At 36.3% G+C, this 27769-nt stretch overlaps 2 protein-coding genes across 3 annotated transcripts in view; one reads left to right on the top strand and one right to left on the bottom strand.

Moving 5' to 3' along the window:
• LOC145609461 (putative N-acetyl-gamma-glutamyl-phosphate reductase, chloroplastic) overlaps nucleotides 1-26905 on the top strand; it is a 63971-nt gene extending 37066 nt beyond the window's left edge. Inside the window, exons 1-14 of one of the 2 annotated variants that reach the window (XM_081664941.1) lie at nucleotides 16801-16954; nucleotides 17914-18123; nucleotides 18986-19093; nucleotides 19214-19300; nucleotides 20897-20947; nucleotides 21050-21121; nucleotides 21608-21727; nucleotides 22489-22549; nucleotides 22664-22744; nucleotides 23099-23178; nucleotides 23256-23345; nucleotides 23446-23574; nucleotides 26135-26243; nucleotides 26582-26905. In XM_081664941.1, the coding sequence (XP_081521067.1) occupies nucleotides 17935-18123; nucleotides 18986-19093; nucleotides 19214-19300; nucleotides 20897-20947; nucleotides 21050-21121; nucleotides 21608-21727; nucleotides 22489-22549; nucleotides 22664-22744; nucleotides 23099-23178; nucleotides 23256-23345; nucleotides 23446-23574; nucleotides 26135-26242 (1176 nt within the window). In that variant the 5' untranslated portion in view covers nucleotides 16801-16954; nucleotides 17914-17934 and the 3' untranslated portion in view covers nucleotide 26243; nucleotides 26582-26905. Of the gene's footprint in view, nucleotides 1-16800; nucleotides 16955-17913; nucleotides 18124-18985; nucleotides 19094-19213; nucleotides 19301-20896; nucleotides 20948-21049; nucleotides 21122-21607; nucleotides 21728-22488; nucleotides 22550-22663; nucleotides 22745-23098; nucleotides 23179-23255; nucleotides 23346-23445; nucleotides 23575-26134; nucleotides 26244-26581 lie in introns of those variants that run through there. The other variant, XM_081664940.1, reaches the window with a different exon arrangement.
• LOC145607689 (large ribosomal subunit protein uL4-like) lies at nucleotides 1052-3316 on the bottom strand. Its single transcript, XM_081663279.1, has 2 exons — nucleotides 2101-3316; nucleotides 1052-1384 (listed from the first exon to the last, which is right to left on the bottom strand). Exons 1-2 carry the CDS (start codon nucleotides 3211-3213, stop codon nucleotides 1271-1273), a joined length of 1227 nt encoding a protein of 408 aa, XP_081519405.1. The 5' UTR covers nucleotides 3214-3316; the 3' UTR covers nucleotides 1052-1270.
• Nucleotides 26906-27769: the final 864 nt, after the last annotated feature.

Genomic DNA, 27769 nt, shown 5'->3' with positions numbered 1-27769 from the left:
CATACCATATGTTTGGTTGTCAAAAATATGATTTTTAAACCCATACCTCAAACCCATGAGGTATGAGGTTTAGAAACCTTTGGGGGGGGGGGGGGGGTTGACTCATTCCACCTTAACCCTATTCCTGATTCCAAACCTATACCACTCTGCGAACCGAACGCCCCCTAAATTAGTAGGATGCGAAAACATCAAAAACTACACTATCCCACAATCCAAGCAACAAAATGTACCATCATGGCTTTTCATACTACGCAACCCTTAAAATTGGACTTCTCATTACAAACTCTTAGTAGGGTACAAATATTCAATGTTGAATGATAAGTTTAGAAGCACAAAAATCATCCAATGGTATTGAAATTATTTTAAATCGACAACAGGGGTAACCAGCTTATTGGACTGGTTTTTTAAAGCACCAGAGGTCAGCAAGGATACATTCATATTGAAATGGTATTGGAAATTATTATACTTCAATGCAGAATAAAATTGGGCTTAACTAAGAAAACAGATCGTAGCATTTGAAGATGATGAAAAGAAGCTCTATTGAAAGTTTGAAACGTTGAAAGAAATCATATCAAATTCAAATGAAATGCAAGTAGCTCTTGCTACGGTCTCTGGACTACAGACACTGCTACTAGTCCTTCAGATATGCTGCATTTTTTTCATAGTAGCCATCAAGCATGCAGAACAGAGTTATATAAAGCAATAGCTCTATATTCGGACAGAAAGCTGTAACAAAAAGATAGCTCTGTCTGCCTGCGCAGACAGAAGAAGGGGTTCCGCAACAAATGATTGAGCAGCAGCATAACAATCAAGACTGTATGATGCTGCTGCTTTAATTGATCATTGAGCAGCTTTCTTCGATTTCCATAAGACTCCCTCAACTGACTCAACCCTCAAGTAAGTCACGGAAAAAATAAGCAAACCAAACACAAAGATTGCAAAGAATGACTAATGTGACCATGTCCCTTCATTAAACAAAAAATGAGACTTCCCAAGTATCGGAAATTCAGAATCATACAGCTGAGGTCAGAGGAGCACTCACACAAAACTATGAAGGTATGAAAATCCATATAAGAAGTAGAGCAACAAATACCAAAGACGGTAAATTTCCAGTAAAGAGCCCTCAAACTACAACAGCTATAGGCACAAATTTAAAATAACAAGACCAGGGGGTAACTTTCAAGTCTTAATATCTTCAACATCCAAAACTCAATAGATTAGATAATCTTAAACCAAATATCTCTAACAAAAATTACGATCTAAAACAAAATTACTGCGAAACACCGAGCCATTTTGTGAAGTTCTCAAATTCGGTGTAATCGGAATCAGAAATCATAGTCTTGTAGAACGATCTTCCGGAGGCCTTGATGGCAGTAAGCTCCTCCTGTTCAACATTGAGCAAAAATACATCAAAATTAGCAGTTGTAAATAATTCAAGACTTTAATCACAATGACCGCAACTAAGAATTTTGCCCCATTTCAAGCCTGGTAAAAATACTTAAAAAGAAACACACAGCATCGAAATCACAGTTACAATCTCAACTCTTAAGAAACAATCACAATTCTAAATGACTATAGCAATCACAGAACATGTACATCAATTTAATGAATTGATTAATCCATCAAAACTAAAGGACTTAAATTGAAACAGGGTGCATTCAAACTCGAGATAGCAAATGACATCATCACCAGCATCAAACAAACAAGATCAATAGCAAGACCAAAAAACATGATTGATTGCAATATCAAAGGGAGTTATCTCATATAACAAAATAGCATATAACACAATTAACCATCCCACAAAACAGATCAAATTCGAAAGTCTAGTGAATTTCTGAAATTAACATCATCAATTTTAATAGAATATAAACATACATTGTCTAATATCAGTAGTAAATCATACACAAATTAATGAACATGGATCATAACTCATAAATCATACAACAACTAAACAATTGTAAAATTCATTTGCATCAACATTTCAGTAAAATTTATTGACATACACATTATAATGAGCAAATACCTGCAACAAAATAAACTGATGAAACAATAATTAAAATGTAAGTATGAAATTAACAAAAACAAAAGAAAGAAAAATACCTTGGAAAGGACCTTTCTCTTCTTCTGGAGCTTGGATTCCTTAGAAGCAGCCCTTTGCTTCTCAGCCAACAAAGCCATCCTCTTAGCAGTCTTAGCATACGGGTTCAATTTCAGCATAACATTCAGATTCTTCAATGGGTTCTTCTTCATTGGTGCCCTAACATAATCCTTCTTAATCGGTCGAACAACCGATTGAATCTCATCAGAATTGATAAGCCTAGCAAGATCACCATTCAACATCTTCGCCCTTGGCAACACATACTTGTTCTTCTTCTCAGAAGCCTTATCGAACGACCCGTAAATCGAATCGAGCTTCTCGAAAGCACCCTTAGTCCATATCACAAACCTCCCCAAATGACCACCAGGAGCAAGCTTCAACAAATTCAACCTATCAACATGACAAATTTCAACCCCAGGAATGTTCCTAAACGCCTTGACCAACTTTGATCCCTCGGTCGAGTACACGATGAGCGGCCCCTTTCGAGAAATGTACCTTCTGTTCCTCATCTTTCCTTTCCCAGCACGAATCGCAATCGACTTCTTTGCCTTCTCCACATCCTCAATCGCACCGATTGATTTCAACACCTTCAAAGCAGACTTAGTCTTCTCAACACCCTCAATTGAGTCCGACACAACAAGGGGAAGCTCGGGAACAGTCTCGATCTTATGCCCGCGAGCAAGAACAAGCGACGGAATAGCAGTCGCAGCAATAGCAGAAACAACAGCATACCTCTTCTGATTAACATTAATCTTAACATGCCATTTTCTCCAGATCCTGGTAGGAGCAAACATACGCCCACCACGACACATGTTTCCGAAAGCTCCCTGACCGGCACGGTGGGTACCACCACCAGGCACACGGGGGATACGGGAGACAGCACGGCCCGTGCCCCAGGACTCAGCGGAGGTCTGATGCCCTGCTTTGCGTGAAACGGCGTAGGGTTGACGGGAGTTTTTGGAGATGTTGGAGTGAACGTAGGTGACGAGGTCGGGGCGAAGGGGGGCTTTCATGACGTCGGGGAGTGGTGCGGAGGGGGTCGAGTCGGTTGACATGTCGGACTCGACGGTTTGGATGGTGACCAGTGGGCGGGCGGCGGCGGCGGTGGAAGACATTTTGAGAGAGAAGAGGGGGGAGAATGAATTGCCAGAAGAGGCGGAAATGAGAATTAGGGTTTTTCTTTGGGTATGAGAGAAGGGGGAGTGAAGCGAGTTTGTGAGGGGAATTTATATGGTGGAGTAGGTTAAGAAGAATGTTAGAGTTTCGGGTTGGGGTTTTTTATGCTAGATGTTTTTGGGCCTGGCTTGGTTTTTCAGCCTTCTTATATGCTACTATATATGGATTTGTAATCCAAAGTTTTTTTTATTGTATGTTTTGATCCCAATCATTAATAGCAGGACTTAAGCCCAACCAGAGTTAGTTGATCTCTTGTTGAGAAATGAACATTTACTACGACAAAAGATGAACGTTTTTTTTTTTTAACTATTTTCATGCATTATGATATTCATTCTTATCAAATACTTCCTCCGTTTTCTTTTAGATGCAACACACCCTTTAGCACGGTAATTAAGAAAGGTGGGGTTTACATGATATAATAAACTTTAAAATAGGATGAGTGGTTGTTAAGAGTGTAATTTAGTGGGCCATGTGCTTTAAATAAGGGATATAGTATAGTTTTTCCTTAAAATAACTTTCCTTTTATAGTGTGTTGCAAATATTGTGACATTTCCTTTTTAGGGAAGTGTTGCAAGTAAAAGAAAACAGAGGAAGTAAATATTTATTTTCATGCAATATGATGGTCATGCTTATAAAATAAATATTTATTTTTCTTTTTAATTCATACAAAATTTTGTGTTTGTTCAGTTGTATAAAATGTTCGTTTTTATACAGAGCAAGTTTACATGCAGCTCAGAGGAGACGAATTTCAGCTAGTAGTGTGGAGGAATGTACGAGGCTGGAAAAAAAAGTTCGATGATTTGAACGAAAAATTGGAAGCTTATTGGTACATTAGAAGTAGAGTGGCAGAAGTTCGATGATGGGGACAAAAATACTCAATATTTCCACCATAAAGCGTCGCAACGAAAGAAGAAGAATTTAATTGGTGGTGTATTTGATGTAGATGGTGTATGGCATAAGGATGAGAGCAGCTTAGTACCGAGATGATTATTAAAAAGCATTTCGATAATTTATTCACATCTTCGAATCCCACCAATGATGTCATATAGGAAGTCCTTGATAGGGATGAGATCTACTACCCTAATCAAATTAATCATTTGTAATCCTAAACTACCCTAATACAAGCATAGGGGTACGTAAAGGGTCGAACCACTAAGGAAACACACTCATTCAACATCAATATCACTAATGCAAGAGTAAGAAGGGAAATATTTTTGTTGGTTTTCTTGGATTAAAAGCACTAAAACTACAAATAAGCAAAGATAAAGATGAATCGAATCAAGATAGAACAACGCTAGGGATACGGGGGTGTCAAACATGATTAAAAAGAAGGGAACAATGATAGGTTTCATGAAGAACGTGCCAAAGAACACAAGATTCTACCTAAACAATTCATTCTCATTCAATCATCAAAATAGAGATGATGTTAATCTAATCCAAATCACTTTCATGCATTTAAGCTAGAGAACATCAAATAAAGTGCCACAATAATCTCAAGCTATCCAAAAATCATGCATTTCATCAATAAATGTATGGGTTCAATCTAACCATCATCACTATTCATCCAATATCAACACATATTTTCCACCGCCTTCCCCTAGCTAAGAAATTAGCCTAGTGAAGGGAGATTAATCATGAAAACTAAACAAAGTAAGGAAACAAAATTAACAAGATTGAACACGAAAATCAAACTAACAAGAACAAATAAACAAGTAATAAATCAACAAAACAAAAAGCAAACCAAATGAAAGCAAAAAACTAGAGTAAAGAGATATGGAAGAAAAGATTACTAAATGAAGACTTGAATTAACAAATTAAAGCTCGAAGAAGATCCATGAGCAACAATGGAGGAAAAACAAAATCTTCACTACTTTCTCTCTCTAGATTAACCTAATCTAAGCCCTAATCCTAATTAAATGATAGAGAAAGTGTAAGAAAAACTGAGAAAATTCGATAATCCCCTCATTAAAGAGGTCGTACATATATATGCCTCCCCAAAAACCGAACAAAAACGAACTTAAAACGCGACTAAACCCAGAAATCCGCGCCCGCGGAACAAGGGCCGCGCACGCGAGGTTATAGCCCGCGCCCTCGGTTAGCCTTCTACTGGGCATCTACCGGATGATAGGGGAGGAATGAGGCTCACAAAGCCGCGCCCACGGGTTGCTGGGCTGCGCCCGCGGCTGCGCTGCTGCGGAGCATATGCCATGGCTGCTTCTTAGAGCTCGAGGCTGCTATAGTTTGCGAGCACTTGCTGCAGTTTTAGGAGATGCTCGGGCTTGCTTCGACGATGCAAGGTGCTTACTTCATAGCTCTTTATGCTTCAAGGCATCTTTCATCAAATTCTCGGCCTTTTCTCGGGTCATTAACAATGCGGAACGTGCAAAGTACCTAGATAAAAAGACAAAGAGAGAGCGAGTGAAAGATCACATACAAAAGCACACAAGCCAAGCTGGAAACCGGGCAAAATGCATATTATTGCAAGCTAAGGCCTAAAACAAAGACTAAAGAATTATTGACTAAAACGAGACTAAAGGACAAGAAATAAACGCAAAAGACCAAAATAAACCTAAAACGAAGGCAAAAAGACGCCCGAAAACGTGTCATAAATGACACGTATCAAAGGCCCCCAAGCTTAGCTCTTGCTCGTCCTCGAGCAAGATAAAGACAAAGAGAAAGGGAAAAACATTTATACAAGCAAGACTAACAGACTAAAGAAAATGAGAATATACACTAACTCACTTTTGTAGGAATCACGGTCAATTTTAGCAACTAAAGACAAGCCCTTTAAACCCCTAGATCGCCCTAGAGGACGAGTGTGCTCTCGTGAGGGGAGTTTAACCCACAACTCTAAATAAAACCTAAGCAAAACAAAAAGAAAAAGAAGAGCAAACACAAAAAGCATGCACAACTACGACTAACATGACATGACAAGGCTTAAGAAAACCAAAAAAGCTTTTAGATAGAAAATGCTCCATTTGGACTCAAACGTAGAGACATGCACCAAAGAATGCTTATCTTTCTCAATTCAATGAGGAATACACGTTTTAAGATGCTCATGGTTGAAAGAGACAAACCTAAGCTAAGCATAGAGAACTAGTGATTTCTTTCTCCACCCTAGCCCCAACCAAGACGGTCCACGTTCTCTCCACTAGCTTCAAATCATCCCTTAGTTAGCTCCTCATGATTCCTCAAGGGAACCGGAAAAAGAAATTTTTTATGTAGAATCATAAGATCATCCCGACATCTCAACTATGCATACTCTCTCCATAGGGTTGAAATCTATCTCCCTTCACCGGTCTTTAACCTCACCCCTCTAAATGAAGGAGTTATGTCTTCGATAAGTGCAATTACTAGATATATCAAGGATCACTATTATGGAGATAATAAGTTCGTTCTTTTGGGGCGTCATCCTCTGTTGCTAGACTATGAGAGATGATCTTTGGACTACTCAAATAGTCCAAAGCCCTCTAGAATGGATCCTATGAGGTCACACACAAGGGTATTGGGTTAAGCAAGTTAACTAATCATGAATTGGATTGAGCTAGCACGGTTAGATTGGAATTAGGTTTTGGGTTTTTGACATGGGCTCTTATTTAGAGATGAGATCTATAAATAAGATCCATGCCTAGGGTTGGATGTAAGAAGTCATAATCCACATACATTGTATTTTGACAACAAGGCAACCAATCCCAAAACCTTATTCCTCTCTCTAACTCACGGCTTTCCTTCTCCTCCCCTCGTCTGTACGGCCGGCCACCCTAGGTGGCGCGTGTGGTGTTCGTGGTGGTTCATGGTGGTTCGTTGCTCGCTCTTTTCCGTAGAAGGTCAATTGAAGGTTTCACTTGCAACTAACTAGCATTAGTGGAGGTCTTAATCCATGCCCGTGGACCAAGTAGAGGAATCACACTTGAGGTTCTTTATCTCCCATTGTTCTTGCTCGATCGCACGTGGAATCATGCTTCAAAGGTACAATTATGTGTTCTTTATGTGTTATGCATTAGATCTTGGGATTAGGTACTGTATGAATATGATTCATGTTATTTCCGCTACGTAGTACCTATAAACTCCTACAGTGGTATCAGTTAGCCTATTGCATTTACGCATATTGCCAATAATTCTTTGATAGTCCGCAATTTTAATTCAATTAGGAGGGAGAATAATTAATTATGGTTCAATCTTTATATTAAATGGAGATTTAATTTTTGGAATATGATTAAATATGATTTAATTGCTCAATTGTTCTAGCAAAATCCAAATTAAGCCCTAGTTTTTTCGAAAATTTTAATTAAAATAAAGCCCTAAAATTTTGATTTTGTGCTTAATTTTATGCTTCATAAATTTAATTGAATTGATTTTATACATAAAATATGATTTTTTTATAATTAATGATTTGATTTAAAAGTTAAATTAATTTTATGAAGAACCCTAGATTTGAAATTGGATTGTGAATTTGATTTCAAAATCAAATTAGGCATAAAAGTAATGTTTTAATTCAAAATACCTAAATTAATTTAATTCAACAAATGTTGTTTAAGTGGGGGCTTTTGTAGACACCCATTTGTGTCTCCCCCAAACCAAACCCAGTGATTAATTACCTTTCACGTCGAACCATAATCGAATGAGGTGAAAGTGTGGAAAGTTAAGTGTTGCGGTTTAGTTTTATCAAATTCTCTTCCCTTTGTTTTCGAAAACAACCTTATTTTATTGAAATTTCCAATCCGGTTTAGTTTGGTCCGTAATAAGGGTCCAATAATAGTGTAATTGGATGGGGCTCGCAAAGACCTTTCCGACGATATATTATAAGCCCAATTCCGATGAATAATGAGGAAGTTATGGCCAAAATACTAAACTAGGCCCAAACCGGATTTTACCTACGACCCAATGATCATGAGGAGGGTCCAAAGGTTTAATCCTATTCCTAACTAATTAGGATTGATTAGAATCTTCTATAAGTTTTTAAAAGATCTTAATTATCCTTTTTTGAAAAGATAAGATTAAGAATTTGATTTAAATATAAACTTTCCTTTTATAAAAACTTTCCTTTTTTAAGTCCTAATTCTATTCGGATTTAAACATGTTCAAAGATAGTCAGATATTATTTTTTTGCCTCATATTTTATATCCAAATTTTATATGGTTGGATAGATCTTGAAATTATCTTTCCAATGATATATTATAATATTAAATTCGAGCTATAACGAAAAAGATATGAAAGAAATACGAAACTCTATCTAAAACTAAAATCCTTCCACTATTTCGGCCATATCTTTTTATCTAAAAAAGATTTTAATGTGATTCTAATTGCATTGGAAAGTAGACTTCAAGAGCTTTCCAACGACATATTATATGACTTATTTGGACTTTTGGATCAAAAGATATGATAAAACAAAATTCGCAAAACTGTCTTTGTCGCCAAACGACAAGATGAATTTCTGGCGACAAGGTCGGTTTGTTGGCGATAGCGTGGAGTTTTATTCCTTATCAAATTCTATGCTTTTCCGGACTGTTTTCTTATAAATAGGGTCCTAGACCTAGTATCATGTTAGGATGTTTTTATTGCTTTCTAGTATCATGTTTAGGGTGCCTCTTATTATTTCTAATATTATGATATCCTGTTAGGTTTAAAGCTTTGATTTTTATTGTTTAGTGACATGTTAGGATTTGTTATTAATCTTATTAGTATCATGCCTAGGATCTTGCTAATATATTTAAGCTTTATTAACATGATTGCTATTGTTATCAAGCTTTATTATGCCTTATTATGATTATGATTATGTTATAATGATTATCATTATTATTATTATTATGTTGCTTGATATATTTTATTGTTATTGCTTGATCACGCCTTTTATGCATGTTTAAAGGGAATTTGTACTTGAAATCATGCTTAATAAGATAATTTATAATTTGGTTTAGGCTAATGTGATTTTAATTCAAGTGATCACCAATAATAGATTTATATGTGCATTAATATTCAACCAACATAGATAAACAGGTTTAGGGTTAATTTAATGATTGCATGTTAGTCAAAAAGCGCACATGAATACGAGTAGAATAAAGTAGAGGCCTATTTTATAGGGCGGATCCTTTCTTTTGTAGATTGGATTCGTACCCTCATCCCCGAACCCTATTTGGTTCAAGACCTTATGGAGTTGACGATCTCATGGATCGTTAAGGGGTGTAACCTTCACCTCGTGATTGGCAGGCCCGTTTCTGAGATTTTGGTGGCCTAGGGCGAACATATAGCGTGGGGCCCTAATGATCAAGCATTTCTATTAGTTTTAAGGGTATGTAAAATGATAGATTAGCTCCTCAATATAAAGTTGAAAACGCATTGGTTATATGTTGTTCTTAATTAAATAAAATTATCCTAGATTTTTTATCTTTCAATTACGGAAAAATATTTAGTTGTAAACCATATAAGAAATAAAAAAATCAAATCGCTAGTTTAATTACAATAATAATAAAAAAAAACTTTAAAAAATCTAAATTAAAGCTACTAATTTAGTACACCGTACTACTCAATATCTTTCGAAGAAAAAATTACTACTACTCAATAGTCAAAACTTCGAGTAAAATATACCCTTAATTTATGTACAATTTTTAATTTCTACATAAGTGTATCATCATAATTATCTTAATTTTTATTTTTTGAAGGAAACATTATCTTTATTAAATGTTTTTGTTGTTACATTTTTATAAATCTTAATTAAAGTTTAAATTGTAGAGCATAAATTTTACTAAATTCAGATTGTTTTACAGCTATTAGACAATGTCACATCGATTGGTGAAAGATTGAGAAAATTTAATCCAAAATTCAGATGGTAGAACAGAACCACTCAAATTCAATAAATTAAGTAGATTTTGTTAAATAAATAAGAAGAATTAAATATTATACCGAGTAGATGAATTATGGACTAGTAGACTACAATCCATTTTACCGGTAATTGATATATTATGCCAATTATATTAATGTTTAAAATATTTTTCATCTGTAATTGATTTTATTAGAGATTTCTCTATAAATATGGAGTAATAGAATTTGGATACACTTTGAAAAATTAAAAGAGATACGAAGTATGAAGTAAACTTTAAAAAAATATCAAAAGGGGAGAACTGAAGCGAAAATCAAGGGAACTGCTTTGGAAACTTACTACTTGCACTGACACGACTGACGAATTGTCAAAGTATGACGCAGTTTTAGTTTTTTTTTTTAGTTTTATTTTTCCCTGTAATTTTGAGGCCCCTTTTAAACAAATTTTGGGCTTTAAAAATATGGGCCTAGGGCGGTTACCCCACTTGCCCCGCCCTAGATACGGCCCTGGTGATTGGTTTACAAGTTCCTAAAAGTTGTTGGCGACTCTTTTGCTCTCTTTTCTATCCCTTTGAACGCCACCATACTTTAGTGTATGATCACAGTGGGGTTCAAGTTTGGGGTTATGATACTTGAAATCTGAATCCCCACAGACCTCGCATGCCCCAAGAATCCCTACAGCCGCATAAGTGTAGTTTGAGAGTAAGGGTTGGGCTTTGGTTGGGAGTTCGCCACATAAGTGGAGTTCGAGAGTTAGAGTTAAGGTTTGGGTGGGTGTTCGCTGGACTGGTTGGGACACTAAGGTCTAAAGTTAAAATGTATCCAATTAAAGGAATCGATGTAGTATTAGAGCAACTCCAATAGTAAGCTAATTAGCTTTTTTAGGCTACACATATAAGATTTTAAAGCTAACTTCTTTTGTAGCTAGTTTGTGCCCTGGCTACTAGCTTGTGGTGTTTGCTAGAGAGAAGAAGAATTTGTCATGCATGCGTCAAGATTTCAGTTTAGCCCAAGCAATTTGGAGTAAGTGCAATTATTCTGTGGTTTTGTTTCACTCTCTTTGTAGTATGACTGAATGGTGGGAGCATTGTTTTGGTAATTTTGGGTAGGAAATGGTGAGTTTAATTACCATGTGTTGGGCTATGTGGGGCGCAAGGAACAAATAAATGATTGAGGTTGAAAATCTGAATGTTGAACAAATTGCTGCCTATGCTTTGAAGATACGAAGGGGCGTGAGGTGGGAAAGTTGAATAACAAGGGGAATTGATGGTGGAAATAGTGTCTTTGTGGGCGGGTCTCCTCCGGCATCTGATGTGGTTAAAATTATTGTTGATGCTGGTGTTTTGGGGGAGATGGGACTGGGTGCAATTTGCAGGAATAGTGAGAAGGTGGTGCTTTGGGGAGCTACGATGTAGTGGAGTGAAAAATGAGAGACTAAGTTTGCAGAGGTGAAAGCGGTATTTTAGGGCATGAAGATTGCGAGACACAAGGGTATGAGTTGCATTGAGATCGAGAGTGATAATCTGGTGGTGATTGAGGCAATGAGGAAGCATATGTATGACCCTAGTTCCTATCATCTGATTATAAAGGATATTCTAGATTTTTTTTTCTTCTAATTTTACTAGTGTTTCACGGTTAGTTGTAAAGCGAGGGGGTAATAATGTAGTACACAAATTGACTCACTTTCAACCATGGGAGTTTGGCCAATGGGTGTGGAGTGATGTAATCTCTCCTCGCATTTTGGAAATTTAGTTGATCTAGATGGTTTTTTTTTTAATTATTTTTTTTATATTATTAAAAGGTATTAAAGTTGTAACTTCCAAAGTTATTCATTAACAATTTTCATTTTACACAGAATACTAATTAACTCATACAATTAACTAAGTGAATTCTACACTTGCTAGTCTGCAACTATATTTATAATAAAATGTAGGTGACCGTCAACTAAAGGTGGGCACGGGCCGTGCCGGCACGCGGGCGGCACGGGCCCGGCACGACACCGGCACGGCACGGCGGCCCACCTGTGGGCCGTGGGCCGTGCCGTGAACAAAATTTCTGGGACGGGCACGGGCACGGCCCGTGGCACGGCGGGCGGCACGGTGGCCGGCACGACGGCCGGCACGCTGGCACGATCCGCCGGCACGGCCTGTGGCACGGCCAGGCACGGCCCGGCACGGCACGGCACGTGCCTTGAACTAGCCGTTGGAAAATAGCCGTTTATGGCCGTTTTCCAACAGCTATAAACGGCCATATTATCCTCCAATTTCCCACCCAAATCCCCTATAAATACCTCATATTTTCCTCCAAAATTTTCACAATTCATCAACTCATCTCTTCTCTCTTATTCTCTAATTTTCTTACTCCCAAATTCTCAATTCTCAAATTCCTACAAATCATACAATCTTCCTCTCTTTTGTGAAAAGAAAAAAAAAATTCCTACTCTCTTATAAATTTTACTATTATTAGTCTACTACCAAAAAAAAAAAAAAAAATTGTTATATTTACATTCGGGAAATTAAAATTTCGGGAAATTATAAGTTCGAGAAATTATAAATTTGGGAAAGCATTGAAGCGTCATTGTAAGATCTAACTCAACTTTATTTTAATTTGTTATTGTTATTGTTATTATTATTGTTATTATTATTATTATTATTATTATTATTATTATTATTATTATTATTATTGTATACGTGGAACTACTTAATTATATAAAAACTACTTTCTATTTTAATTGTGGGTTATTTGGATTGTTGAAATCTGTCTAAGGCGGGATTTGGGCTCTGGACAACGTCGCTCCTAACCTCTCCTACCTGGGATCTCATTGATCCAAGTAATCTACTATTATTATAATTATTTTTGAAAATTTAATTTATATAAAAACTACTTACTAATTAATTCTCATTGATCTCATTGTTGTTAATTGTTACTTTGTTATTGTTAGTTGTGTTATTATTATTAATTAATCATGGCATCAAACCAGAACGTTTCCTCCTCCTCTAGAAAAGCCAAGTCAAAACGTAGGGAATCACCAAACCCAAACACTTCAATGTCTATGCCCCCCCCCCCTAACATGCCCTTTCCCTCTTTTAACATGCCCTTTCCAAACACTTCCACCCCTTTCTTTCATCCCCAAAACACGGGAGGGCAAGAACAAATGGATGATATGGCTCCTTGGACCCAATTTCAACAAACCCAATTTCAACAATATGAATTTCCTTTTCCTCCTCCTCCTCCTCCTTCCCAAGGTAGCCAAACACAAGCCTCCGGGTCGAGTGAACCATCCACCCAAAATCCTAACATATTAGAGTGGTGTACCGAAGAGGATTTTGCTCAAACCAAAAGAAAGAGTGAATGTTGGGCACATTATCAATTAAGTAAAGATGGAAAAAAATGCAAGTGTCGGACTTGTGGTAAAATTTTCTCGGCCGATACCAAGGGAGGGACGGGACACCTTACTAGACATACAAAAAAATGTGGTGGACCATCTAGTGATCCAACCCAACCTAAAATTTCTCAATTCCATCCACAAGGTTTCATTTACAATTACGAGAGAGATAGGGATGAACTTGGGAGAATGATTGTACATGCAGAACAACCTTTTCTTTTCGCCGAAAATGATGCCTTCAACAACTATATTAACCGCCGAAAAACCGTTCGATCTGCTGCCATGAAGACTTATCTAGAGTACAAATTGAAATTAGTAAATGAATTAGCTAATCTTCCTAGTAGAGTTTCTTTAACCGCCGATGCATGGGATGGTGGGTACGGACTTCACTATTTATGTGTTACTTGTCATTGGTTAGATAATGAGTGGATGTTACAAAAACGCATCATTCATTTCAAAATGCTTGAATACCCTCATACCGGTCTTAACATTTCACATCATTTAATGGAAGCTATTGATGCATATAGTCTTAGGGATAAAATCATGTCTATGACTTTCGATAATGCAACTTCTATGACATATAGTGCGAATTTGGTCAAATCCCAATTGAACGATGTTATATTAGATGGAGATGCACTTCGTGTTAGATGCATTTGTCATGTTCTTAACTTGTGTGTGAAGGATGGAACACAAGAAATTGGTCCATTTTATCACAAAATAAGGAATGCTATTTGCACTATTAATAGCTCTAACATGAGATATCAAGAATGGAAAGGTTTTTGCAGGCAACAACGGATAAAAACCATAAAAATAGCACCGGATTGTCCAACTAGGTGGAACTCCACCTATGAAATGTTGAGTCGGGCAATCGAGTACAAGGTTCATTTAACACTTTTTTATAATATGAAATTTCCACAAAATGCTTTACTTGAAGATGATTGGGCTAATTGTGAAAAATATATGCAGTTTTTACAATTACTATATGGTATGACACATTGTTTTTCTTCTGTATATAATCCTTGTGCTCATTCTTTTCTTAGCAATGCATGTTTACTTGCACAACTTTTTGCGGAACACCGATCAGAACATGTTTATCGTGGATATCTTCCATCCATGGAGGATAAATGGCGTAAATATTACACCGATATTCCTATGATTTATATTTTTGCTTCTATTTTAGATCCTAGACAAAAATATGATGGCACCTTTTTATTAATTGATATTTATTATAGTAACATGAATTTTGAAGATGATGTTGAAACTTTTAAGAATAAGGTGACGGATGAGTTTTTTAATTTATATAATGTTTATGAAAGTAAATATGGAACCGTGTCTCGATTTGCCCCTTCTCAAACATCCAAAAATATAAGTAAACGGGCCAAAGGTTTATTTGCACAAGCTGCTAACTTGATGTCTAAGTATTCAGGTACAGAATCATCATCATCTAGGAGAACACAAAGCGATGTTTCGGAGTTGCAAATGTACTTAAGTTACGACTTCATGAAAGGCATGGACGATGAAGAGAAGTTTGGCCTCGACATCCTCGATTGGTGGAAATCACAAGCCGTGAAACATCCAATTTTGTCGGCAATGGCTCGTGATATTTTTGCTATCCAAGTCTCCTCCGTTGCTTCCGAAAGAGCTTTTAGTGCGTCGGGAAGAGTTCTAGACGATAGAAGAACAAGACTAAAACCCGAAACACTTGAAATGTGTGTTTGCTTCAAGGATTGGTTGGATGCCGAAACTCGTTCTCAAGATCGTACTTATGCACAAAACGACGACGATGAAGGAACGTCGACTTCTTTTAGTTCTCATACTTCTCAATCCACTCAATTGGCGGATGACCTTGAACCTCTAGGAGACGAAGACGAAGATGAAGACGAAGGCGAAGACGAAGACGAAGACGACCAATAATAATTACATGATTACATATTTACATTATACACTATTGTATTCTTTTTGTATTATCGAACTTCGTATTCCGTATAATAAATGAAGTTATTCAATATTCATACACTATTGTACGATTTTTAATTATCATTACTTATTTTGTAATTTTGTATTATTGAATTATCGTACATTCGTACCGGCTACCGTCATATAATAAAATAAGTTATTCTTCAATTTTTTGTGTTTTCGGATTATCGCACTAGTATTTTTTTTATTATATGCATTTTTGTTTTTAATTCGTTTTTTTTTAACATTTATTTTTTTTTTTTTAAAAAAAAAAAAAAAATTAAGGTAGGCACGGTTTGGCCCGCGGCCCGGCACGGCACGGCCCGCTAGGCACGTGGGCCGTGCCGTGGGCTGGGGTGTGCCAATTTCAGGCACGGCACGGCACGGCACGGCCGCCACCCCGGCACGGCCAGGCACGGCCCGTGCCCATGTTTACCGTCAACTAATGTTAAAATCGCAAAGGTAACACTATCTATACAATTGTATAGTTCACACTTCACACGACACTATTAGTTTGCCATAATGGCCATGACAAAACAGTCATCTAACCACATTTCTTTGAGGAAAACTCATCCTACACACATGATAAATTGTGATTGACTTATGTTACCATACTTTCCTTTCATTTGTTGTAATCTCTGTTTAATTAATCTAAATTTAGTCGTTTTCAAATTTAAAAAAAAAAAACAAAAAAACTTACAAACAATTGATACAAGGTTTTTTTTTTTTACAAGACAAATTATACAAGCTTTGGTGTGTGATGATAATCCCTACCTTATAAAAAGTACAAGATTATTCTTATGAATAGAGTTATGCCTGTTATACCCAAATGTGTATTTACATATATACCCTCATTAATATGTACTTTTTTTTTTTTTTTTAATGAATAGTGTTTGAACAATTATGCCATTTAAAATGTTTATTTACTTATTTACTCTCATTGTGATTATTACCTCTTCATTTTAACTCTTAAGATTAATGAGTGGACATTGATACCCCTAAATATATTTATTTATATATTTTATTTCATTATGTTGCCAATCATTAAATTTGTGAAGTAAGGTTAAACTGAAAGAGATTTTGGATATGACTAGCTATGGCAAACGCATCGCACGCATTAGCAATCCCAGTATTTTGAAAAAGGAAGTGTAAATTTAAACTCATACTCCATATTCCATACTTTTTAAAACAGGTTTACACTAAACCCTTAAAAAATGTGCCCTATCGCATAATTGGACGATCAGTCGATCATATAAGTCTTAAGGGGCTATTTTGCACTTAAGTCTTAAGTTATGGGGCTCATTTGCCGCATATTCCATTTATTTATTATTATATAATCATCTCAAAATAGCTTTCTGTTTCTTCATCGGGTAGAAGCTATTTTGGGGTCATTTGGGCTTTGAAACACTTTCAAGAGCTTGGCCAAACACTACGATCCATAAAATTGCTCTCTCTCAGATATCCATTGAAGCGCAGTTGGCGTGAATCTAGTTCTTGTATCCGCCATTGAAGCAACTTCTGAGGTAAGTTGTTTGTATTTGTTATCATCATATTAAATATCTCTGAAATTATGAGTAATATCGATAATTGAATCAAATATCCCTATAATTATGAATCAAATTTGGTTGCTAATGTATTGCACAACACTTTAATTGAATCAAATATCAGAGCTCTTTTCCCTCCTTCCCTGCCTCAGGGACGGGCCTGCCTCCATTGAGTTCTGGGTACTGCTGTGCTAAATGCTAATAAAAAATCTACTTGCTTTTTCCTATTTGGAATTATGCCCACCACCTGTTCGATGAAATGACAGTACAATTGGAAGATGAATTGGCTATTAGATTAAGACTAATTATGGGTTCTGATTTTATATAATAGAATAGGAAGATGGTAAACAAAAGTTTAGAATACTTTTGGAAGGAAGGTGGAGGGAAGTAACAAAGATCTTGGGACTATCCATGATGTTAGTTAAAACCGAGAAACATAATTCATTGTTTTTTTTTCCTTGGTGACTATTGTGAAAAAGAATTGCAGAATAGCATGACTACACAAGTGACCGGTTTTTGATTGTTTGTTTAGTTGCATTTTATAGAGGAGGACTTGTTCTTACAAGTTAATGATGATGATGTAATTAGTCGCTTCCAAATTGTGAAAACTCATCGTATGCAATTGTAAAATTTAATTTGAAACTCATGTTATCTTTCTCTCAATCATTTTACAAATTATGTTTTTTTTTTTTTTTTTTAAATTGAATTATATTCATATATATTTTTTTTATTGAGTTTGTGCCCCCATTCCCCAAATCCCAGATTCGCCATTATTGAACTATTTGTTATAATTACTAAAGTTGTGAAAGTTTAACGAGCAATTTTTTTGCTAGAATTTTGTTGTGTGCACCATATTTAGATTTTCTTAAGCAAGAAGAATTTTATGTAATAGTCTAATTTGTATAATGTAGTCAAATTTGGTTCCTAATTTGTTGCAGCCTTTTATATATAACTCTTCAATGTTGGGATGGAAGTATGACAATGGACTTTTTCTCCATGGGTCTAGGGCGGCCGCCCCTCCTGCCCAGGCTCAGATTCGGGCCTGCGTAGTTTCAGCTCCAAAGAATTTGCTATCTTCCGAGAAAAATAATGTGCAGAAAAGTATTCAAATTGGTGTTCTTGGTGCTAGTGGTTACACTGGTTCAGAGGTATATGATATTTAAAAATTTGTGTTTAGTAGCAAAATAAATCCTCCATTTGTTGCACGTAAATGTTTGATTCAAAAATAGCAATAGCGATTTTACTAGTGTATAGCTGCTGCAAGCATTTTATCGTGAATAATGATGTACGAAGTATATTTTGTTTGTGTATATCTAAAAAGAATAAAGAACATTAATGGGTAATCCTTGCTGACCAGGTTATACATTTTTGCATAAATTTTTGGTCTATAGTAAAGTGTGTTTTTTATTCATCTATCTAGCATAAGTATCTGACGTGAAATTTTGAGTTGAAGTACAGAGTAATATAGTGTACTTGTTCATTCAAATTATTATAGTACATACTTAACTTTTAAATGCATTAGATGGTGTTGCTCCTTTTGCATAAAGGTCGTGTTTGGTAATTAGCTGGTAGTTGATTGATATAGCTGATTGTATTAACTGATTTGACTACATGGTTATATTAGTTGGTTTGACTAGCTGGTTATGATTAGCTGATTGTGTAAAAATGTTTGGTAAATAATTGTTAATTGTTAGGTGTTTTAGTGTATTGATGAGACAAAAAACTAATTGTACAATAAGCTAATTGTAAAAAGCTCTTATAATGGGTTTTTTTAAAAGAGCTTTTTCAGCCCAAAAAGCTCTTTTAATAAACTATTTACCAAACACCCATATTAGCTTTTTTAATTGGTCAAACATCTAATTGTACAAAATAAGCTAAAAGCTCTTTACCAAACACACCCAAAGATTGAAAGAACCTCTTATGCTTTAGGTTTGTAGTGTAGCTTTATTTTGATTGATTTTAAGATGCATTTCTTCTTAAACAACTTTCCATTTTTATTCCTTCTTTTAGATTGTTCGTTTGCTCGCCAATCATCCATACTTTGGTATTTCTTTGATGACTGCTGATAGAAAGGCTGGTCAATCAATTACTTCAGTATTTCCACATTTGATCACTCAGGTACGAAATCATTGTACTTTGTTTCGCTTCGCAAGTTTATTCTTCTGCTTTAGTTTTTGATGAACCTGTCGACGAAGATGATGAACCTGCCGATAAAGATGTTGATCTTCTTCTTTGCAGGATTTGCCGAATTTGGTTGCTGTCACTGATGCAGACTTTTCGAAAGTTGATGCTGTGTTCTGTTGTTTGCCCCATGGCACAACACAGGTTTTCCTAACATAAAAAGCTTTGCACGATAAGATCTTATCTGGTGGAATGAGTCAATGGGATTTATACAAAAACTTCTGAAAAAGGAATAATCGCGTCGTTAGATGACTTCACCTAAATCAAATGAATTTATAACACTCGACTTAACCTAATACAAGTATACGGCAAGAAGAGGGATCGAACCACAGGGAGAAGCACATAAACACCGCATTCATCACTAGACTTTAACCTATCTCGGGACAAAGAACATGAATGACTAAGAGATTGAGCTAAGGGTAAAACAAGTTAAAATCAATATAACTAAGCACCAAGGGAAATGGGTAGATGTAGATGCCGCTTGAACATGCAATAACACAGAAGCAAATCAATGGTAAACTAAACATGCATGAATATCGAAACAAGGTCCAATCTAACCGCCTTCCGGGGTTAATCGGCTTCTCCTAACATAGCCTCTTTGCTTCCACACTAGAACCATATATTAGGAGGTGCAATCAAAGAACTATCGATAGTAATGAACCTTAAGTCAACTTCCGTTCCTTGTTAGCAAAGATTCACCTTTAATCAACCAACAATGTGCACTTGCAAGAAGAGCAAAGAATATAAAGCATGCAAAGACTTTAATTACCATTAATATAACCCCAACTTTATAAGCATGAACAATTAGCAACTACACCATCCTCACACCCTTGGCTAGGTGACTACTCACAAATTATGTTAAAAACAATATCAATCATCAAATCAATAAGCATCAACATGATTAATAAGCAAGGAAGGAAAATCAAAGTAAACAAACAAAATTAAATGCAAAGGTAAAGAGAAAGAGTAAGAGATTGCTCATTAATTGAAGTTGAAGATCTACAAAAGATTGAACAAGCTTCTTCTTCAAAATACAAGTTCATCAATGAAGAAATCCACACTTTCTCTCTGTACCAAATGAAGACTAATGGTGTTTCTCTCTCTAAATTAAGCTAAAAAGTGCAGAAAATTAAAGCTAAGTTAATCTAATTACATCAAAACGTTCTAAAATGGGACTTATATAGCCCGTACACAACCAGCTGGAGTAGGGGAGTGGTCCGGGCCGGACTACAGGGTAGGTTCGGCCGAACCCTGGGAGGTTCGGTCGAACCTCCCTGATCCTGGTCTGGTCGAACTTTTGAGGTTTGGCCACTCCTGCAAATTTGCCAAAATGCTGTTTGAAACTGCCAAAGCTGTTCGGCCGGACCACTGAGCAGGTTCGGCCACACCTTTAAGGGGTTCGGCCGAACCTCTCCTGAATCTTGCTTCCTTCAGCTTTTCCTTGAGCTTAGCTTCCTCCTCTTGAAGACCCCGGTGGTTCCTACAAAGCATAAGCATGGAAATCAAAGTAAAGAGTAAGAAAAGGGGCAAAATCTAGGATAGAAGATGCATGAAGGGAAAGGGAACTAAGTGCAAAAAAAAGGATGCAAACAAGTCGCAAATGTGGGAAAATGACCATCAAAATGAACCTTAATCGTGGCATAAATGCCACTTATCAACTTCAAATGTCCTTGTGACCAATTTCAATGTAGTTTGACATCAACATGTAACATCATTTTTTTTTGTTTACTTCTTGTTCAGGATATTATTAAAGCACTTCCTGGCTCGCTAAAAGTTGTTGATCTTTCTGCTGTATGTGTCCAATTCAGATGTTTCTTTCTTACTTTCTATTTTTGTTAGAGTGTATGTATGTACATGTAGGATTAAACTTCTTGAATGTGAATGATTGTGAAGGATTTCCGACTGAGAGATACTGCTGAATATGAGGAATGGTATGGTCAACCTCACAGAGCACCAGAATTACAGGTATGTCAATTATATAGTGCTTTTGGATGATTTATTTGTACCATACTTTTAGTCATTACCAAATGCTGGCCAATTTATACAGCTTTCTTGTATAATCTATGAAGTCCTTCAGACATACAATAAAGCAAAGGCAATTTTGATGGCTTGACTTGTAAAACATCATATGATGTGTCATAGCTAACACTTACAAGCCCTTTCTAGAAACAATGGCATGAAAAATCCTTCTTAGGTCAGAAATGACAATATATCAATTATACGCCGTGGTGTCTTCAGATTGAAGCCATTGCTGATCTGTATTAGAAATTTATGATTAACCCGAGATAACCAGTCAATACTGCTCCCTAATAACCAAGACTGTTTTCAACATTGTTCATTGTTTGAATTGTCGTGAAATTTCCTTGTTTGACTTTTTATTGCAATCATTATCCACGCATCTGTTGCCTTCTTTTCCTCTTCTTTGAATTTAGTTTGTTTTTTTGTCCCTAGAAAGAAGCTGTATATGGTTTAACAGAAATATTAAGGCAAGAAATTCAAAATGCTCGGCTAGTTGCTAACCCTGGTTGTTACCCAACGTCGATTCAGCTCCCTCTTGTTCCCTTGTTAAAGGTTAGCAATTTCTATTCTGCTTAAAAAATCTGCTTTTACCCATTTTAAGGTTTTGGCTCATGAATGGTTTGTAGAATGTAGATAAGATGTAAAAAAAAAAGGAACATGAAATTGTATGACTTTATTATTTCACCTTCTGTTGTTTAGGCTATTAATCTAATCAACAAAGATTTCAAACTTTCAAAGATTGATTTGCATTACAATAGTGACACATCAGTGGGGCATAGGATTCATAATAAAGATATGTAAATCACAGCCATAACATTAACAGTTAAATGCTTCAAATAAGTACATGACAGATTCATGTTAAATTCTGGGCTTTTTCTAACATCACTTCAAGTCTAATTTAGAAGTTTGTGTTGAGGAGTTGGGGTGGGGGGAAGGCAGAGTTAAGTGAAGAAAAAGTGAAGATTGTGCAGACACTTGAATGAGCTAAGTGAAGAAAAAGCGAAGATTGTGCAGACACTTGAACAATTTTTAGAACACTTAGGAGATACGCAACAAATAAAGTCTTCACCTGTCAATCGTACCCCCAAATTAAGTGAGGTATGGATGATTTTTTGATCGATGATGATTTAAGGAGTGTTGAAACTGTCTATTAGCTACTCCACAGTCTTGCAAACAAGGACAATTAGCCTACTAATATGTCTCTATTCTTGAGCTTAGAATTCTTTGTTGAACCTTGAATAAAGTGGGGAGGTATAGATTTCTTTCTGAAGCTTCAGTTTGTGTATTTTCTTGTTTGGTATTTTGCCTTGCAGGCTAATCTAATAGAGTACGATAACATAATTATTGATGCAAAGTCTGGTGTGAGTGGGGCAGGTTAGTATGATGCTTAAAATTTAGTTTTTGTTCTTTCAACAAATATCCGCTTGTACCATTTCCCTAATTTTATTAATTTTGTTGCAATTGCTTAATGAGTGGTTCATATTGTAGGACGTGGTGCAAAGGAGGCTAATCTATATACCGAAGTAGCTGAAGGAATCCATGCATATGGTGTTACAAGACATCGTCATGGTCAGTATTTGATGGCCATCAAAGTTTTCTAGGTCTATTGTTTTAAAGTGAGCTATCCTGAAGTTTTTGTTGGAGGCTTATTTTTTTTGTACATTTTTCTTTTAAACAGCTTTTTAGGTCAGTAATTATTATCTAGGTCTTTGGAAGACAAATCACCAGTTTCATTGTTATTCAACTCATTGCTTTCTATGTTAAATCATTTTTGTATTTAGTCTTTTATAGTGTGTTTATATCATTACCTGAAAGTTTGTTTAGGATTGGGAATCATTCTTGGATAGATTTGTTTTGTAAGCTGCTAAACACTTTGCTCTTTTTTATTTATTTGTTTATTTTTTTATATTATACATGGTTCAGTTCCCGAAATAGAACAAGGGCTGTCAGATGTTGCGGGGTCAAAAATAACTGTCAGCTTCACTCCACACTTGATGCCAATGGTAGTTTTTGTTTCAGTGTGAATTCTTCTTTCATAGAACTTGCTTTGCTTGGAAATGTAAGCTTTGCTTGCCTGCAGAGTCGGGGTATGCAATCCACTATATACGTGCAGATGGGTTCAGGAGTGACTGTTGAGGATCTCTACAAACAGCTAAAAAACTTTTCTGAGGTACTCCAGACATTATTTGATATAATCAAAATGCCTGTCAAGTGTCAACTCACTGACTATTATCTTCAGTATTTTCAGTTCTTTATTTCATTTCTTGCAGAATGAAGAATTTGTTTTCTTGTTGGAGAAAGGTGTTGTTCCACACACTCGAAATGTCCGCGGATCGAATTACTGTTATATGAATGTCTTTCCTGATAGGATCCCTGGGAGAGCAATCATAATATCTGTTGTATGTTTCAAAACACTCAAATTGTTTAATTGTTTCCTTCACTGCACAAATAGATGCATATTCCTTTACTTGAAGATAATATTTAAGAATCTTCAGCTTGCTCCTTTGAGTAGCATCCAGATAAAAAAAAAAAATAAATAAATAAATAAATATATATATATATATATCAATCAATCAATCAATCAATCAAAGCCTTAATCCCAAAAGTGGGGTCGGCTAACATGAACCAAATTTGATTATTCCGTGTAGTCATCAACATAAATCTTTCTCCTCCATCCCTTACGATCCAAAACTTCATCCTCACGTAAATCCATGCACTTCATATCCTTCCTCACTCCTTCCAACCAAGTCATCTTTGGTCTCCCTCTTCCTCGTTTAATCCCTCCATGGTCCCACTCTTCCACTCTTCGCACCGGTGCACCCTCGGGTCTCCGTCTTACATGTCCAAACCAACGCAGACGATTTTCCCTTAATTTATCTACAATGCCCGCCACACCTACTTTCTTGCGAATAACCTCATTTCTGATTCTATCTCTTAAAGTGTTTCCACACATCCACCTTAACATGCGCATTTCCGTAACCTCCATCTTTTTAATATGCTCTTTCTTAGAAGCCCAACATTCTGTACCATAGAGCAACACTGGTCTTATGGCAGTCCTGTAGAATTTTCCCTTCAACTTTAAGGGAATGCTGCGGTCGCATAGCACTCCCGTGGCCGCTCTCCATTTAAGCCACCCTGACTTAATCCTGTGGGTCACGTCTTGATCAATGTCACCATTCTTCTGGATGATCGACCCTAGGTACTTAAAACATTCACTCATGGTCAAATCCTTTCCATCCAAACTCACCACTTCATTGCTTGTCCCCCTCTGAGTGCCAAAACGACATACCAAATATTCAGTCTTACTCCGACTTAGCTTAAACCCTCTAGATTCCAACCTTTGCCTCCATTGCTCCAACTTGACATTAACCCCATCCTTAGTCTCATCCACCAAAACGATATCATCTGCGAACAGCATACACCATGGAACCTCATCTTGAATTGGTCTAGTTAATTCGTCTAGAACCGTTGCAAAAAGAAAAGGGCTTAATGCAGACCCTTGATGCAATCCGATTGTAATAGGGAAATCTTTTGTCAACCCTCCGCATGTCCTCACATTTGTTGACACATCCCGATACATATCCTTAACTAGGTCTACATACCTTCGTGGGATACCTTTCTTCAACATTGCCCACCAAAGTATCTCTCTTGGCACCTTGTCATATGCCTTCTCTAAATCAATAAAGACCATATGAAGATCTTTCTTCTTTACCCTATAAAACTCCATCATTTGTCTTATCAAATGGATTGCCTCCATAGTAGATCTCCCAGGCATAAAACCAAATTGGTTATCTGAAATGCTTGTGCATGCCCTCAACCTTTGTTCAATCACCCTTTCCCACAACTTCATAGTATGGCTCATAAGCTTAATTCCTCGATAGTTAGAACAATCTTGAGCGTCTCCTTTGTTTTTATAAACCGGGACCAAGGTGCTCTTCCTCCAATCTTGTGGGATCCTTGTAGCCGTCCATATCTTGTTGAAAAGGTTTGTTAACCAATCAATACCAATCTTACCCAAACACCTCCACACCTCTATCGGTACCCCATCAGGGTCAACCGCCTTCTTAGGTTTCATCTTCCTCAGTGCAATCTCCACCTCTACTCTCCTAATCCTTCGCACATACTCCATGTTGATTTCTTCATCACTCATAGAGGTATCTCCTATCACAACTCCATTACTTCCATTAAATAATTCATCGAAGTACCCCTTCCACCTGTCCTTGATGCCCTCCTCTTGCACTAGGACCATTTGGTTCTTATCTTTGACACACTTCACCATGCCAATATCCTTCCTTGCCTCTTGTCTTCTCTTTGCCATCTTATAAATGATCCTTTCTCCCTCCTTGGAATCAAGCTTTTCATAAACCTCCTGATATGCCTTTTCTTTTGCTTGGCGAACAGCTGCCTTTGCCTTACTCTTAGCCTCCTTATACGCTGCAAAGGTTTCATCACTCCTACATTTTCCTAAGGCTTGATAGCATTCCCTTTTTTGCTTAATTACTGCTTTCACCTCTTCATTCCACCACGAAGTATCTCTCTGTACCGAAGTTCTTCCCCTTACTTCCCCTAAGACCTCTTTGGCCACTCTTAGGAAACAGTTCTTCATTCGTAACCAGGTCATGTCCGGATCCACCTCTCCATCCCAATCCGCTTCTTCAATTACCTTTTCTGTAAAAACCTTAGCTTTTGCATCCCTTAGGGTCCACCATCTTATCCTTGGTTCTTCTTGTCTAACTTTTTTCTTCGCCTTCTCTTTCAGACGAATAGTCATTACCAATAGCCGGTGTTGGGTGACCACACTCTCCCCTGGGATAACCTTACAGTTTATGCAACTTTGTCTATCTATATATATATATATTGTCACAAGTGAGATTTGATACATTGTTATTTCGTATGTGTTCTGTATTCTTTCTTGCATCTCCTCCAGTAGCATTTGAGTTTTGTAAGCTTGTCCTGCAGATTGATAATCTTGTGAAGGGAGCATCAGGTCAAGCCATACAAAATCTGAACTTAATGATGGGATACCCAGAGAATACAGGGCTACTCTATCAGCCTCTCTTTCCTTAGGGTAAATTTCTGTTACATATGATGTCTTACTTTATGTATTCAGTATGCTACAAAGCACACATGCAATAAACCAACTGGTTGAGGACGCAAAAAAAAAAAAAAAAAAAAAAATGTTCTGATAGAATTATGTTTGAGCATATTTTGCTCTATACTAGTTGCTTTCTTTTTTAAGTAAGCCTAATGTCATATGCATCAAAGCTTTCAAATACTTTTTATTTTTATATATTTTAGGTCTTTTAGACTAAATGTCATTGAGAGACGAGCATTATGACTTTTAAGATCTAAATTGTTGCTGAAAACATGTAAACTTATTGATCATTAAATGTCGCATCCTTGCAGGTATAATGTCAATTGGTTGTGGATTTTCAATGATGCTGTTTTTTTTTGCTGTGGCCAGTGGGAGGGATTAAGGCTTCGATTGTTGTTGTAACTTCTAACCGGTGGGACAATCCAATGATGCTAATAATTTCGTGTACCATGCTACAAAATCCTTCTCTCCCCCCAGAAATGTTCTTTCTGTATCATGTAGTTTTGAGGGACATTGGATCCTGTTGAGGGAAGCTCAAGTTATAGTTGCTATTTTATCTTTGGTTGTTGTACACTTGTACTGCATTGTTTACCAAAAGGGCTATATTACTCGGCAGATTGGAAAGTCTAGATAAATTAATCATATTAGATTTTTTGGGTGCAAATTTTGAAGATTTTTCCCTTTAGTTATTCACTAGTATAGTAACCGCGCCATTGCATGGTTTATAGAGTTCAACTATTAAATTTCACAATATTTAAACTATAAGTAGTGTGCGGTCCGGGCGTTGCACCGGGTTACCAGTTTGACTAAATTTTTTATTTATGAAATATATTATCATCCATTATGTATGTTATGCATAAATGTTAAACATAACGTTATTAATTAACAAAGAGTACAAAAAGCAATATTTAATACTCTATTGTTTGAGAAATGTTGATTTTATTCTTTTTAATTTTTTTCAAACTATTTATCTCGTTTTCTTTTTAATTATTGAGTGTCATTTATAGTTATATTTATTTGTACAGATGACATGAATTATTATTAGCTAAAATGGTAAAGAGTTAGATCTTGTATCCTCAAGGTCTAGTGTTCAAAACCCAACAAATGTTTTTTAATATTACTCTATCAATAATAGTTATTGAAATAAAGATATAAAGAAAAAAAAGCCGATTTTTTAACTATATATCTCGTAGAGCTGTTCTTGGATGGGACAACCCGCCAAGCCCGCCTTACTTGGCCCGTAAAATGGGCGGTTTGGACAACAATTTTAGGAAAATTTGAATATTTGGATGGGCTAGGCCCGATTCACTAATATAAATGGGCGAGCATGGACAAGATAATTTGCACCGCGGACTAGCCCGTCCGGATCGTATAATAAAAATAATTTAATACATTTAGTTAGTTAAATTATATACATATTTACAGGAATAAAAAAAAACAAAGAAAGTGTATTGGACTCTAAGTTTATATCTATTTTTATATAGATACATACATACATA

The sequence above is a fragment of the Chenopodium album genome, chromosome 23 (genome assembly GCF_948465745.1).
Source record: "Chenopodium album chromosome 23, dcCheAlbu1.1, whole genome shotgun sequence".
In the NCBI taxonomy this organism is placed as follows: domain Eukaryota; kingdom Viridiplantae; phylum Streptophyta; class Magnoliopsida; order Caryophyllales; family Amaranthaceae; genus Chenopodium; species Chenopodium album.
The sequence above is the reverse complement of the archived record's forward strand: the minus strand, read 5'-3'. Positions and strand labels throughout refer to the sequence as shown.